General features: G+C 43.9%; 1 protein-coding gene across 2 annotated transcripts in view; it reads right to left on the bottom strand.

Moving 5' to 3' along the window:
* Nucleotides 1–13611, bottom strand: part of glra3 (glycine receptor, alpha 3) — a 59922-nt gene that overhangs the window by 13123 nt on the left and 33188 nt on the right. For both annotated transcript variants that reach the window (XM_034688806.1, XM_034688808.1), the window contains exons 4-6: nt 5279–5502; nt 4870–4952; nt 79–216 (exon numbers count right to left, since the gene is read on the bottom strand). In XM_034688806.1, the coding sequence (XP_034544697.1) occupies nt 79–216; nt 4870–4952; nt 5279–5502 (445 nt within the window). The remainder of the gene's footprint in view (nt 1–78; nt 217–4869; nt 4953–5278; nt 5503–13611) is intronic.

The following is a 13611-nucleotide window of genomic DNA, read 5'->3' as shown; positions in this document are numbered from 1 at the left end:
GCGTGTTACCTGTGTTTTGATGCTTACGGCAGAGTGTGTGTGTGTGTGTGTTTTTAAGGGAGGAAGTGTGTGTGTTACCTGTGTTGTAGTGCTTGGTGCAGTATCTGAGGTCTGATTCATCTTTGAGGAGGAACTGAGGGAGCGTGAGGCCTTCAGCCACTTGGACCGGTCCGTTCTCCTGCCACTCAAAGATCAGGTCGTTCATGGTGTAACCGACTGAAAAAAAAGAAGGACATCATGGGACGAGTTCATCAACCAGCATTTATAAAACATGATCCACAATACAGTTCTTAAAGAATAATCACAGAGGGGGAGGAATGGTTTTAAATAATAAAAAAAAAACACCCTCTGTCTTGCTGAAATGTATTTGTCAAACAACTTCTGCTCCTGTTAATCTAAAAAGACAAACATTTTCTCTGCAGCAGGTTGTAAAAAAAAGATAGAGCATTCTGGAGCTCCCCCTGATGGCAGGATGTAGTATAGGTCATAAAGCCCGCCCTCATCCAACGAGCGGGACAGGAAGTCAGGCTCTGAAACGACATTAAAACATCCTGCTGATTTTCAGAATAAAACGCTCTGTGCTGATTGATGCATCGTGCTCCTACATCCTGCAGATATAGAAGTCTTGTGTATCTGCTGTGGAGGACTCGGATTGTCGGAGCTGGGACGTTATAACGCAACGGAGACTGCTTGGTAATGATTTCAAAGAAACTCTGTGATCAACGAAAATTCGGGAGATAAACAATATTCCACAAACTTTCCTTTTTGATAAAGCGTATAGTTAGAGCTGGATCAGGCTTAGACCAGCTCTTAGTTATGCTGCTATAGGCTTAGACTGACACACTGGGATCCTGTCTTTACCTCTCTCTCCTCTCTCTGTCTGTCTCTCACTTTAACTCTTCCTGTCCCATTAAAGTTCCTAACCATAGACCTTTCTGGAGTCCCTGAGCTCCCTTGTCTTGTAGGTTCCTCTGGTTCTCTGCTGCTGTGGACGTGCCAGACTCCAGCTGCTACAACTACTACTATCCGTCTCTCCACTATCATCTCTCTCTCTCTTCATCTCCCTCTATCCCTCTCTCCAACACGGTCTCAGCAGATGTGTGTCTAACATGAGTCTGGTCCTGCTGGAGGTTTCTGCCTGTTAAAGGAAGTTTGTCCTTGCCACTGTAACTTGCTAAATGCTGCAAAGTGCTCTGCTCATGGTGGATTAAGATGAGATCAGACTGAGTCCTGTCTGTAAGATGGGACTGGATCTGATCCAGTCTTGATGTTGGGTGTTTATTAATAATAGAACATAGAGTACAGTCTAGACCTGCTCTGTTTGGAAAGGGTCCTATGATAACATTTGTTGGGATTTGGTGCTTTATAAATAAATATTGATTGATCCTTGGTGGTTAGGATTTGTTTTAGCACAGCAGTGGAAGCAGTAAAAAGTGCAGCTAGCTCTTAATGCTAACCAGTCCTGAATCACAGCAGAACGTTTCTTAAGAAGCACCAGGCTAACAGAGTCTCCTTTGACATGAAACCCTCCTGAATCCTTGGACTCGTTTTATTTGTACCATCATCTCCAGCTGGTCGAGGTCACCGACAGAACGAGAAGACAGGAAACAAACAACCACACAAATGTATTCAGATAACATCTGACAGAAGCCACATTTGAATGCATGCAGTCAGAGCACTGCGGGGCTTCTGGGTGAAAGCGGAGAGCAGCTGGTTTATGCAGGTCCAAGCCTTCAGCCATACACAAAATATTTAGTTCATGTTTCCTCTAAAGGTTCAGCGAGCGTGTTAAAGTGTATGCATGTCGAGAAAAACAAACAAAAAAGGGAAAAAACTGAAGAGAGTTCGCCCTCAGCCTTCGACACAGAGCGCCCCGGCGTCTGAGCTTCACTCTGGATGTTTTTAAATCTCACACTCGCCCCTGGTGGTAACAGTGTCTCTGACTGTCAGCTCAACAGCTCTTACAAGTTCTGCATGTCACACCGACTACATCAACGCTAAACACTCCTTTTTCCATTTCAATTACTGCGGTCCAAATAAAATCCTCCTCTCGCTGTTCCCGGAGACGAACTGCTCGTCATTACGCCGCTCTGTTAGACTCAACACTTCACATTAAAGCTCCATGTGAGGAGACATGTAGCTGCTTCATGTCATGACAGAGATCGTTCCTTCTCTTGTGTGCGTGTTGTCGTGTGTTCCTGCTGCATGACATGAGAGAGGGCAGAATTAAAAATAAACCCACAGGAATAAAAGCCTCACCAGAGCAGAGCTGGACCTGTGTGAGGTAAGGCCTCGGGTCTGACTCGGAAACCTCTTAATGAGGACTAATGATCTGGGATCTGCTCCCTGCAGGCTGGACTCATCACTGGACAGAGGATGAGATCGTCATTATAACTTTATGAACGTTATGAGAGAAGACATCATGCTCCTTTAAAAATATACAGCCATGTGTTTCATTTAAATCCCTCGGTCTTTAACACGCTAAGCTAACTCTTCTGTACGATAATAACAAACTGTGATGATTGATTTAAAATAATAAAATGTGTCAGGACGGAGAAATACAGAAAGAGAGGTCTTTTTTTTACTGATTTTATTAAATTAAGTCATAGTTTTGACTTTTAATCTCATAATTATGTGTTAATATGGGCAAAAACAAAATCTGAACAAAGTCAAGTTTTCATTTTTATTTTTGTAACAGGCAGAATGGGCTCCCATACATTTATCTGCAGATGGCAAAGGTGTTTTAATAAATCTGCTCTGTATTCAGCTTATTATGATTTCATATGTGGAGTATGTCATTCCTAAAATCTGAAACAATGAACAATGAAAAACAAAGATCTCTGATTTAATCTGCAAATAGAATGATAGCTAAAGCTTTAATAGTTTTTATTTCTAATAGGATCATAATTTATAAAACTGGTGTTATTTACATGGAAAATTATTGTGAATATTTGTAACTCTTCACAAACTCCACTTCTCAGGAGTTCACACAGCCTCCTCTCGCTCTGCCTCCTCTCGCTCTCTGTCAGCGTCTCTGCAGCTCGTGTGTGCACAGGTGGCGTTTCATGTCGTATGAATCCATGCAGCATGCTAACACTCAGTGGTGTGCACAGCTACAGTCCCCGTGGGTGCAGAGACACTTCACTGATGTATGGAAAACACACATGGCACGAACACGAGAAGCCTTTGCAATTATGATGAATAATAAAGCGAGCAGGAGGTCGCATGAGTGCTGGAGCGCAGAACGAGCCGTGTTCACTTATTAATCAGCAGTGTGCGACGAGCATTGTTCATTTGTAGGACACACGTGTGAGGAGCTTCGTTTTCTGAGCGCTTTAATTACGAGTGCTGCCGTAAAAACCCTCACAGATCCTCACAGATCTGACGAGCCACGGTAAGAGCCGGAGAGTGCTGCTATGAACTATATGATGGATGAAAAACCAGAGGAGGAGAGGAAGACAAGAATCATGTGGTGAAAACTTAAAGAGGAACAGACTTCTTTATTTAGGGTCTGAAATAAGTTTACAGATTCTTCTTGTTGTTGATTCTTTGGAATGAATGCTTCAGAGTGGTCGCTTCATGTTTGTGGTTATATATGAGCCTAATTATTAAAGCTACAGTCAGGTTTTTTATCTAGCAATGAAACAGACTGAAATTGATGCTGGTGTCACTACATGAGCTGCAAAAGCAAACAAGACCATGAGGAACAGGAAGTCCTCTTCCCCCTAATTTCTCTTCTCACGTCACCGGTCCTGTCACGCAGTCGGAGCTCACACCGTGTCGTGGTTTGAGTTTTCTTTCTGTCTGTTTTCTTCAATTTGGTCGACGTCTCTTTCACTCCGCTCCTTTTGTGTTCAGGTTCTGGTTACATTGTTTGTACCTATTACTTTGTCATCTCACAGGTAACTGTTCTTTTATGTTTAAATGAATAAATACCATATAAACCACTTTTTTTGAATCATAAGAGGATGCTACAGAAGCAGGTTTGCTCTCAGTTTGGTCCATTTCTTTTACTTCCGCTTTCCAAAACCGAAAACCAGTAACGCCTGAGCCAGCATTCTGCAGACCAGATCCAACAGAACTACAGACTACCTTCAAATGTTTCCCATAATGCATTGTGAAAACTAGTGTCAACTACTTTTCCCATCATGCATTGCAGTGTGTAGGAAAACGGCAGACACTCAAGAAACCTCTTAAATGGACAAACGGTAGTTTAAAGTGATTCACATTTCAGGAATGACTCAAAGCAGAAGATTTAGATGACAAAATAAAGACATGACAACTGAACTGAACAGAAAACAAAGAAACACAATAATATAAAAATGTGAAATAAACCAGCAGATCAGATCTAGATCCATCCTCACACCTGTCGTCAACGCCCTCCTCACCTGGACGGCTGTCACTGCTACATGTAAACACGGCCTGTAGTACAATAAATCCCCCTCAGCCCAAAGGAGAATGTACTCTGCAAACCTGTGTCAATATAATCTAATATTCCACCTCACCTCAAAAGACCAAGCAAAAGACAGAAAATCAGAGCTTTGTTGTTTTTATCCTAAGAATACAAACGAGGACAAACAGCCTTGTTAATTCCGACTCTGCAGACAGCGGTCCTTTATGCAGTCCATGATGTTACCCTCTGTCTGTGCAAACACATTAATATGTAAATATTAAAGTTCTGTCTCAGACTTCTTCGTCCGTCTGTGTGAGGAGATTTAGAATCAGACCGTGAGGATGTTTATCCCGGCGTCTGCTCGGTGGAGCGTCAGAGAGAGATGGTGTTTCCGTGTGAAGTTACAGCGAGGTAAAGCTGCAGGTTAGGAAACGTGAATGTGCAAACATGCATGAGTGTGTTTGAGGTGTACTCACAGCTCTCCAGCTGCATGATACAGGTCTGCACATCCATGGGGAAGTTCTTCAGATCCATGGGACACGACAGCGTTAACGTTAGCCTGCAAGTGGAGATAAAGAAGAGAACAAGTTAGGAGTGAGTCGGAGGTGGAGAGTATCAGGATGCTTTTATCTGGGCTAATTTCATATTAATGTGACACTAAGTGCTTCATCTTTGCAAACACAAGCCCAACATTTCCACATTATCTCTTCCCTTTGTGCTCTAGCTTCAGAATGAAACCTGAACACAGAGGTGAAGAAACACAATCAGCGTCTGACCGTTACATGGTCAGATAAATAAAAACTTAAACTATGTTCAACTGTAATATTTACTATCCAGGTACAGATATCAGGTATTAAATCAAAGTCCTCACCAAACAGTCCTTACCTAATGGAGTACAACACATTGCCGTTCTTGAATATCCGGAGCAGCTTGTTGTCCGTGGTGACTTCGTGAAAGTGGGCCCCCTTCTCGTTGGCGAAGAACAGATCTGGTTTCCAAATGGAGTCCAACATAGAGGGGTCCAGGTCGAGAGAGTCATCCGGGTATTCGGAGTAAGCGAGCCGGGGGTCGTTCCACTGCTGACGGAGGAAGATGTTCACACGGTAATCCTGCAGACACAGAGAGCAACACCACATTCACAGGAAGTCTAACGTGTCGGCATGTGAGAGAGCTGGGCTGAAAAACTGTTTTCTTTAACGTCGTTGTTTTCGTGTTACCTGACCTCACTGAGGCTGCAGACGTCTACGCTGAGGTGGGGAGCTGGTTTGTGTGTCTGATGCGTACGCCTTGGCTCTGATAGCCAGCTCCTGTACATGAACGATACGCCGGTATCATGTCAAGCTGTTTGGGAGCCTTAAGAGCCGGTTCTTACTGAGCTTAAGATCTGGGTCACTAAAAAGGGCCTGAATTTGTGTCACCAGGAGTTGTTTGCCTGAGAATGAAAGGATTCAAACCCGGCCGTTACACGGCAAGATGGATCACAGACAGCTGAGCAGCGATTGCAGACTCACAGTAATCTGTGGATCTTTGTGGATATGATGAGCCTGGATTAAATCTTCTGCAGGACTTGGATCGTGGTGATCCTTCCTGTTGCAGCAGGAGGAAGGCAGACTGTCGGACCATTAGCAGGTTTTAAAGCTAACACGGAACCAAAGTATAAAAACATGTCTTTATTTCTGAGCCGTCTTTGTCTTTTTTTTAATACATCACATTAAATATTGTACGATGGACGTGTTATTGAGGTGCTATCGTATCAGGACATTCTTGTATCGTTACGTCCTCATCCAGTTCTTTATCTAACGATTCACCTCCTGCATCAGATGATTCGTCTTAACTACGTGTTCAAAATCACTCAGTAACACGTGTGACCGTCCTCATGTCTCCTCGGTGACTCGCTCCGTCTGACCTGAATGTTGTTTCACAGACAATGACCATCTAACTGTCCCTCCTCTGCTTTAACCTGTTCATCGTTATCTGTGTGGGATTTAAGAACAATGAGAGAGATAAGCCTGGCTTACGTGGGGGAGGGGCGGCTGTATCAAACATGGTGGAAGGTTTTCACTGCAGAGCCGTGCACGAAAACTCAGACCAGTACTGATTGAAATGCTCCAGAGTCTGGAGGAATCACAGAGCATCTCAGACCAGTCCCTGGACGGAGAGCAAAGCCTCCTGAGTCCAGTATCACTCTTTTCCACTGCTCCCAAGAAAATTCCCAGAATGCACTGTTGAAGGCAGCGAGCGTCTCTGCTCTCTCTGCTCACTGACTGGAAGTGACATCACTACTTTTCCACTCCAGTTCCCCTCCAGCAGAGCCCGGGTCCTGGCACGGTGAGCACAGATGCAGCTAATGAAATTAAACAAGGTTAAGTCTGATGTAGGTGAGACAGTAACACTAACTGTTGCTGACGCGCTCGGCCTACGTGAGTCAGACGTGCACTTTTTTATTTCAGGAGTTGTGTCGTCTCCGTCTGATGGTCAGACGAGACTTCCCCAAAGAAGCGGACAACACAGAGTTCTTATTACATTAATGTCAGAGTGTTTAAACCCTTTACACCCTGCTCTCTGAGAGACCGACATGTCTCCGTCTCTGCTGCAGCAGATCGTCTTTGTTCACTGATGCAGGAACTTAATCAGAGACACAGGGTGATTCACTGTATGCCCAGGGGATCCTTAAAGTCCAGACCTCCAGACATGACTTCTGTTGGCAGGTTCAGAGACCTACATGGACTTCTCATGGGTTTTATTTTAACACTGGTTCTATCTTGACAGAGTTTCAGGTACAAAAAGTCTCTAAATGCTCGAGTAAATACCTCGGCCTGCAGCTGCAGATCAGGCTGTAACAGCTGCAAGGAAATCTATGAGAGTTCAAAGTTTGGTCCTCTGACGGGGCCTGTTTTTCCCTGATGGGTCATGGGTGTGAGGGATATCTGTAATGACACAACAGCATCAGGATCTGCAGTTTGCCAAAACTTGTGTCGTACTGATTTGGGAAAATATCTCGGTATGCAGCGGACCAGTCTCCCTCAAGTATTGTTTCCCACAATGCACAGCCCTACCCTCAAAATATGAAGCCCATGCGGATGTGTTATAAACTGCAATTCATCGAGCGTCCGCTTGAGGCTGGCTGCAGCAGTCATACTACAGCCTGTGTGTATAAAAATGAGTGGACATGTTTGATGCAGACTAATTATTTTGAACCACCAAAGTCACTTGAAGTCAAAGAACAACCTGGATTATCTTCCCCCCACCGATCTACAGATTCCCAAAACTGATGTGAGCAGGAGAGAGCTGGAGAACTACGTCTCTCTCAGAGGTGGAGCGAGGCTGGATCTTATAAATCCAGAACAAACTTTAATCGAAGAAATCTGCAGAATCAGCTTTTTTAAATGTAATTTGTTAAGAAACTGCTCCAAAACAGCGAGGAATAACAGAAAAATACATCTCTAATCTTATGAAAAGGAACGTCTAATGTGCGTCCACGAGATATCACTCTGTGCAAATCTTCATCGAACATTTAAATCTAAAAACGGTGAGCAGAACCCCGGATGAACAACCAGCAGGCCGAGGCCAGGCGACGTCATGAAAAGATCACAACCAGCCGTCACCCGGGCGCTCCGAGTTTCCCCCACACAGGTTTAAGGTTGAAGTGATTTGTGTTTTTATCATGAGTCACCGTGTGCAGCCGGAAACGCTGCTCGCACACAGATACACCATGGATTAAGAGGGATGGAGAGATTGAGTGAACAAATGAAAAACAGAGAGAGTAACAGTCGTAAATCTGTTTAACATAGATAGCGTGTGCAGACCGGAGAGAGCAGCAACCTGACTCTAAGCTCTCTCTGTGTGTGTGTGTGTGTGTGTGTGTGTGTGTGTGTGTGTGTGTGTGTGTGTGTGTGTCACAGGGCATTCAAAAATTAACTCTAAATCTCTCGTCCTCTTTGTTTCCTCCTCCCTCTCTCTCAGTGACATGATGGTAAAGAGAAGCTGAGAAGGATGTGTGAAAACAAAGTCGGCTTTCAGTTCGCAACTGAACCATACATCAAAGATTTACTTTTAAAATTATACATGTTTTCCATTTAGGGCTGCACGGTGGTGCAGTGGGTAGCGCTGTTGCCTCACAGCTAGAAGGTTCCTGGTTCGAATCCCTGGCCGGGCGGGTGCCTTTCTGTGTGGAGTTTGCATGTTCTCCCCGTGCATGCGTGGGTTCTCTCCGGGTTCTCCGGCTTCCTCCCACGATCCAAAAACACGCTCCGGTTGATTGATCACTCTAAATTGCCCGTAGGTGTGAGTGTGTGCATGAATGGTTGTCTGTCTCTCTGTGTTAGCCCTGTGATAGGTTGGCGACCTGTCCAGGGTGTACCCTGCCTTCCGCCCGAAGCCAGCTGGGATAGGCTCCAGCCCCCCGTGACCCCAAACGGGATAAGCGGTCAAGATAATGGATGGATGGATGGATGTTTTCCATTTAAAGCCCTTACTTAAGTTAAGGCGTATAACCCCTCTCACTCACATACATATTTATTTACAAGTTTACAGGTGACATGTCCCTTCACTTTTTACAGACTGAAAACAACGTTATTTTAAACAGGAGTCTCTCTTCCAGCTCCCGCTCCCTTCTCCTCTCCTTGCTCTCATTCAAACTGACTCAAACAGCAGCAGGTACGTCTGCATGTCAGAAGGCCGATGGTTGTATTTGCAACAATGTCCAAACCCCCTGAAATAACTGAAGACAGAAGACAATGTTAAAAGCGCAGGGAACTAAGACCAGCATCGTCTTTAATTTGTTACCGTTACGTCTCTTTGTCTCTCCTCATGTTTCTCGTCCTGTGCTTCTACACTTATCACCCGGCACACTAACTGATCTTCCGGTTGTGTAAAACGCTTGATTCTGATTGGTTAAAACCCCTTGACAACGGTTATTAACTTCCACTAACATGAAAAACACTAGAGACAAACTGATAACACGTCATGTCAAATCAATCCACTGAAAATAGTTCTATTTTTAAAAACTGTGTATATTTTAGATAAATACAAACATCTGGAATCAAAGTGTTTCTATCTTAAGTTAGTAGCCTGGATTGTATATCCCATAACCACCTGCTAACTGCACATTATCCCTTACTTGTCTCTTGTTCCAGGTTTGTTGACTTCCTGTCTTTCTCTTCGTCTCCTCTGATTATCCAAACGTGCTGCACCTGTGTCCCATGTTTCTGCCTGTCTGTACACCGAACTTTGTTTTATTATTAAACAGACTTAGGATTTTCGCCTCCCTCTCTTTCTCTCTAGTCCTGCTTTTGGGTTTCACAGCTGCTTGCTTTCCTCATATACAAACCGGGGTTAGGGTTTGCAGATTTCAAATATGTTTCTTAAAAACATCTGGAGAAGAATAACCCATCTTTTTGGACACACACAAAACTTTACCTTTAACTTTACCAAAACCTGTCATGTTGGTGAAACATATCTGAAACGTGTGGATAATGTGTCGAGGTTATGTCAGCGCGCTCTCTCGATGGTCAGATGAAAGGAGGAGTGGGTAGATGAAAAGACAGATGGTGAGAGGAGGGAAAGGTCTTAATCCTAATGTAACATATGGCCCCTGTATGAACCTCTCTGTGTGCTCCTCTCTCTCTCTCTCTCTCTCTCTCTCTCTCTCTCTCTCTCTCTCTATCTGCTGCTGCTGCTCTCCGTACAAACCGACCCCTCACCCCGCACACTCCTCACTGTTTCCACCTTTTATCAAACGTGACCTCTCTGACCTCCACGGTTTATCCTGCGCTCGGATTTCAGATCAATCGATGGATTAGGACCTTTAACACTTGTCTGATATGAACCCATCATCAGTCTGAGCTCTTTATCCGGGTCACTAACATGACCTTTGCAGAAGCAACAATTAATGTCTCTGTTCCTATAAAAATAATGCATGATTTCTCCGCATGTCCCTATTTTCACCTTCAGACACAATCACAAAAAGTGATATTCCCATTCCTGATAAAAATAAATTACAATTTACTATTGCTTTATAGTTATTAGAGACCGAGCACCGACAAGGTCAGCGAAGGCCGTATTGGAACCCTGCTGCTGTTGCATCCCCTCTGTGTTTCTTTCTTTTTTTCTACCTCCAAAGTAAAAAGCCTTTTTGGAGCCTTCAACATGCCCCAAAAATCACCAAAAGTTGCGCATGCATCAGGCCGGGTGGAAATTTTAATATTTTGGTAGTCCCGTAAAAAAAAATCCCAAAAATGGCTTAATAGTGCCCCCATCAATTTTCTGATTTCAAAGGGCCATCCCCTCAGGACGGTTCAACATACATGCATGACATCTTTTCCCCATATCTGTCATGCTGAGTCCTACAAAAAAGCCTCTTAACATCATAGTGAAATCCCAACAGGGAGTCGGCCATCTTTTCTTTCAGTTTTTCACCCAAATACTTAAGGCTACTAAAAAGAGATCTTGCCCTAGGTCTTTTCTCTGATGACGTCCAAACCACACACATTCTGTAGTAGACACATTGACAATTCAAAATTGTTCGAGGCATACCGTTCAGACTAAAATTGTGGGTGTGGCAGACATTCAGGCGGTGCATCAAATGCACGTCTTGCCATAAACAGGAAATTGATTTTGGGGGCTTCAAAATGCACAAAATCTCACCAAATCGGCCACACTCATCGGCTATGCATCCCATTTCTGTATTTTAGGGCTCTCGTCAAAGAATATCAAAAATCTTCTCCATAGTGACCCCCAAAGGGTTAAAAAAAAGCATGGAATAACCCTCCCCATAGAGTTTTTTTTTAGCCATGAGCACAGTTTTGGACATGCACATTCACGGCATCAGGGCGCACAAAAAAAGCCTCTTACACCCAGGAAATAGATTTTTGGGGGCTTTAAAATGCCGAAATCTCACTAAATCATTAGGTGGTGGCTCACATGAGGCGATGGTTGCAGGTGTGCGAGGGCCTGTTAATCTTTAATTAGTTGTTGTTATTTAATTTATTTAGGGCAACGTAGGACAGCTCTTGGTCTCTTGAGTAGAATATTTGAAGCTGAATATTTAAGAACTTAAGACTTAAGAGAAAGTCTGAAGTTACACAATTAAACTGAATTTCATCATTTTCAGATTCAAGATTTTTTGAATGAAGCCTCCTTATAGCCCCGCCCCCTATCAAACACACACAACATACACAGCCAACATGAAAAATACATTTGAATCTGCTCAATAATTAAAGTTCTATGAAAGCAATATCGTACGTTTCTGAAATTTCACGTGACAGATCATGGATGGCAGGAAAAACACACACACACACACACACACACACACACACACACACACCAGCGAACACACACACACACCAGCGAACACACACATGCATACAAATGGCATATCTGTCAGAACAACTCCCAATGGTGCAGAAAGCACTTAGACTCTGTCACTTCAATCACCCATCAGCTCCCCGGCTCCACTGATCACTAACAGGCCGCTCTGATAACGGAGACTGAAGCGGAGCATCATGAGTGCCTTCAATCATCTGTGACACTCTGAAGTATGAGGCTCTGTCAGCCAATCAATCAATCAATGCCATCAATCAGTTTGAGTTTATGAAGGTTCATACAGAGGCTGTGGACGAGGATCGGAATGAACCCGGCCCCCAAAACACAAATACGTCCGTGCTCCTTTCAAATATTCTACAGTCAACATCTGAGGATGTTGTTTTGTGCCGTAAGTTAATCTGAGGAGTTTATTCAGTTTGGATAAAGGGAGCGCTGGATGAAATGACCACAGCTGTATTTTGGTTGTGTGCAGCTGTGACTGCTTGCTGCAAAGAAGTGACGTGAAAACATCTCGAAACATCAATGCTGTTCCTCTTTTTAACAGATTTCTTTTTATCATGTTACTTGTATTTAGAAAAGCTTTATACAAATAACAAATGTAAATACATCTTCCTGAAAAAGCTACTAAAGCATGTGAAATCAGCAAACTACATTCTGCATTTTACAGAACAAAACAGATGAACTTGCTGCTGCTCTCCCTGCCTCAGCTTCTCCTGTATGCTGATAATCAATCGATCTTTATTTATAAAGCACCAAATCCCAAAAAATGTTATCTTCATCTCTTTCCAAACAGGGCAGGTCCAGACCATACTCCATGTTCTATTATTAACAAAGACCCAACATCAAGACAGGATAAGATCCAGTCCCATCTTACAGACAGGACTTACAGCCAAATTCCACCAGATCTGTGTCCCATTCGTCACGGCACAGGATCTGATAGGTTTCCATTCTAGTCAATGTGTTAACTTCGACTGGATCCGCTGCGCTGCATTCCGGCTGCGTCTCTGATCTGGCAGGTCAGAGCCCTCCTGATCAGATACACAAGACTTCTATTTTTCCTGGATGTCGGAGCACGACCCATCAATCTCAACAGAGCAGATGGAGCGGGACAGGAAGTCAGGCACCAAAACAAAATGAAAGCATCCGTTTTTTTTTCAGAATAAAACACTGTGTTATCACCAGATCATTTTTAACTTTGACAACAAAATGTCATTTAGAGCGGAGTCAACAGGTCAGAGGTTTTCAGAGGATTATAAAGACAACATGAATGAGGAGAGGAGGATGAGAATCCTTGATACAGTAACTACCTCGAAAACGCAACTAGTGGAAGGAGACGGGCGAGAGAGCATGGAGCCGGACCGCAGCAGATCGGAGACGGACCGGACACGGATCTGGTGGAAGTCCCTTGTCAGTCTGATCTCATCTTAATCCACGTCAGGCTTTGGTGTTCTATGTACATGCATGGAAGGGCAGGGAGCTCCCAGAAACGGAACCATGCCCGCTCTGTTTTGTACTTAGGGTGTCTTTGCTGATGCTCTCCCCACCTTGGCTTCACATATATGTACATAAAAGAGATGAGAGGTGTTCTCTCCCAACCTCTCCAAGGCTTTGGCATTCCAGGGTAGTAACATGGAAAAACAGGGAGCTCCCGAAACAGAGCCATACCTACAAATATAACTTATTGCATGTAAATAATTATCTTTGTATGGAGAACATCTGGGGCAGAACCACTCTTTTTATGGATCGGTATCTGGAAGGCCAAGTTTCCACATTTAGACGTGCCCTCATTGGACCTGCTGGGGGACTCCTGAAGAAACTGGAGCATCCCTTCATGCCACCTAAATCCTCAATGAGACGAGGCGACGTTAACGTGTGAACAAAGTTGTTAAAATGCT

Source organism: Notolabrus celidotus, chromosome 7, assembly GCF_009762535.1.
Source record: "Notolabrus celidotus isolate fNotCel1 chromosome 7, fNotCel1.pri, whole genome shotgun sequence".
Classification (NCBI taxonomy): Eukaryota; Metazoa; Chordata; class Actinopteri; order Labriformes; family Labridae; genus Notolabrus; species Notolabrus celidotus.
Note: the sequence above shows the minus strand (reverse complement) of the source record. Positions and strands in the feature narration are given on the sequence as shown.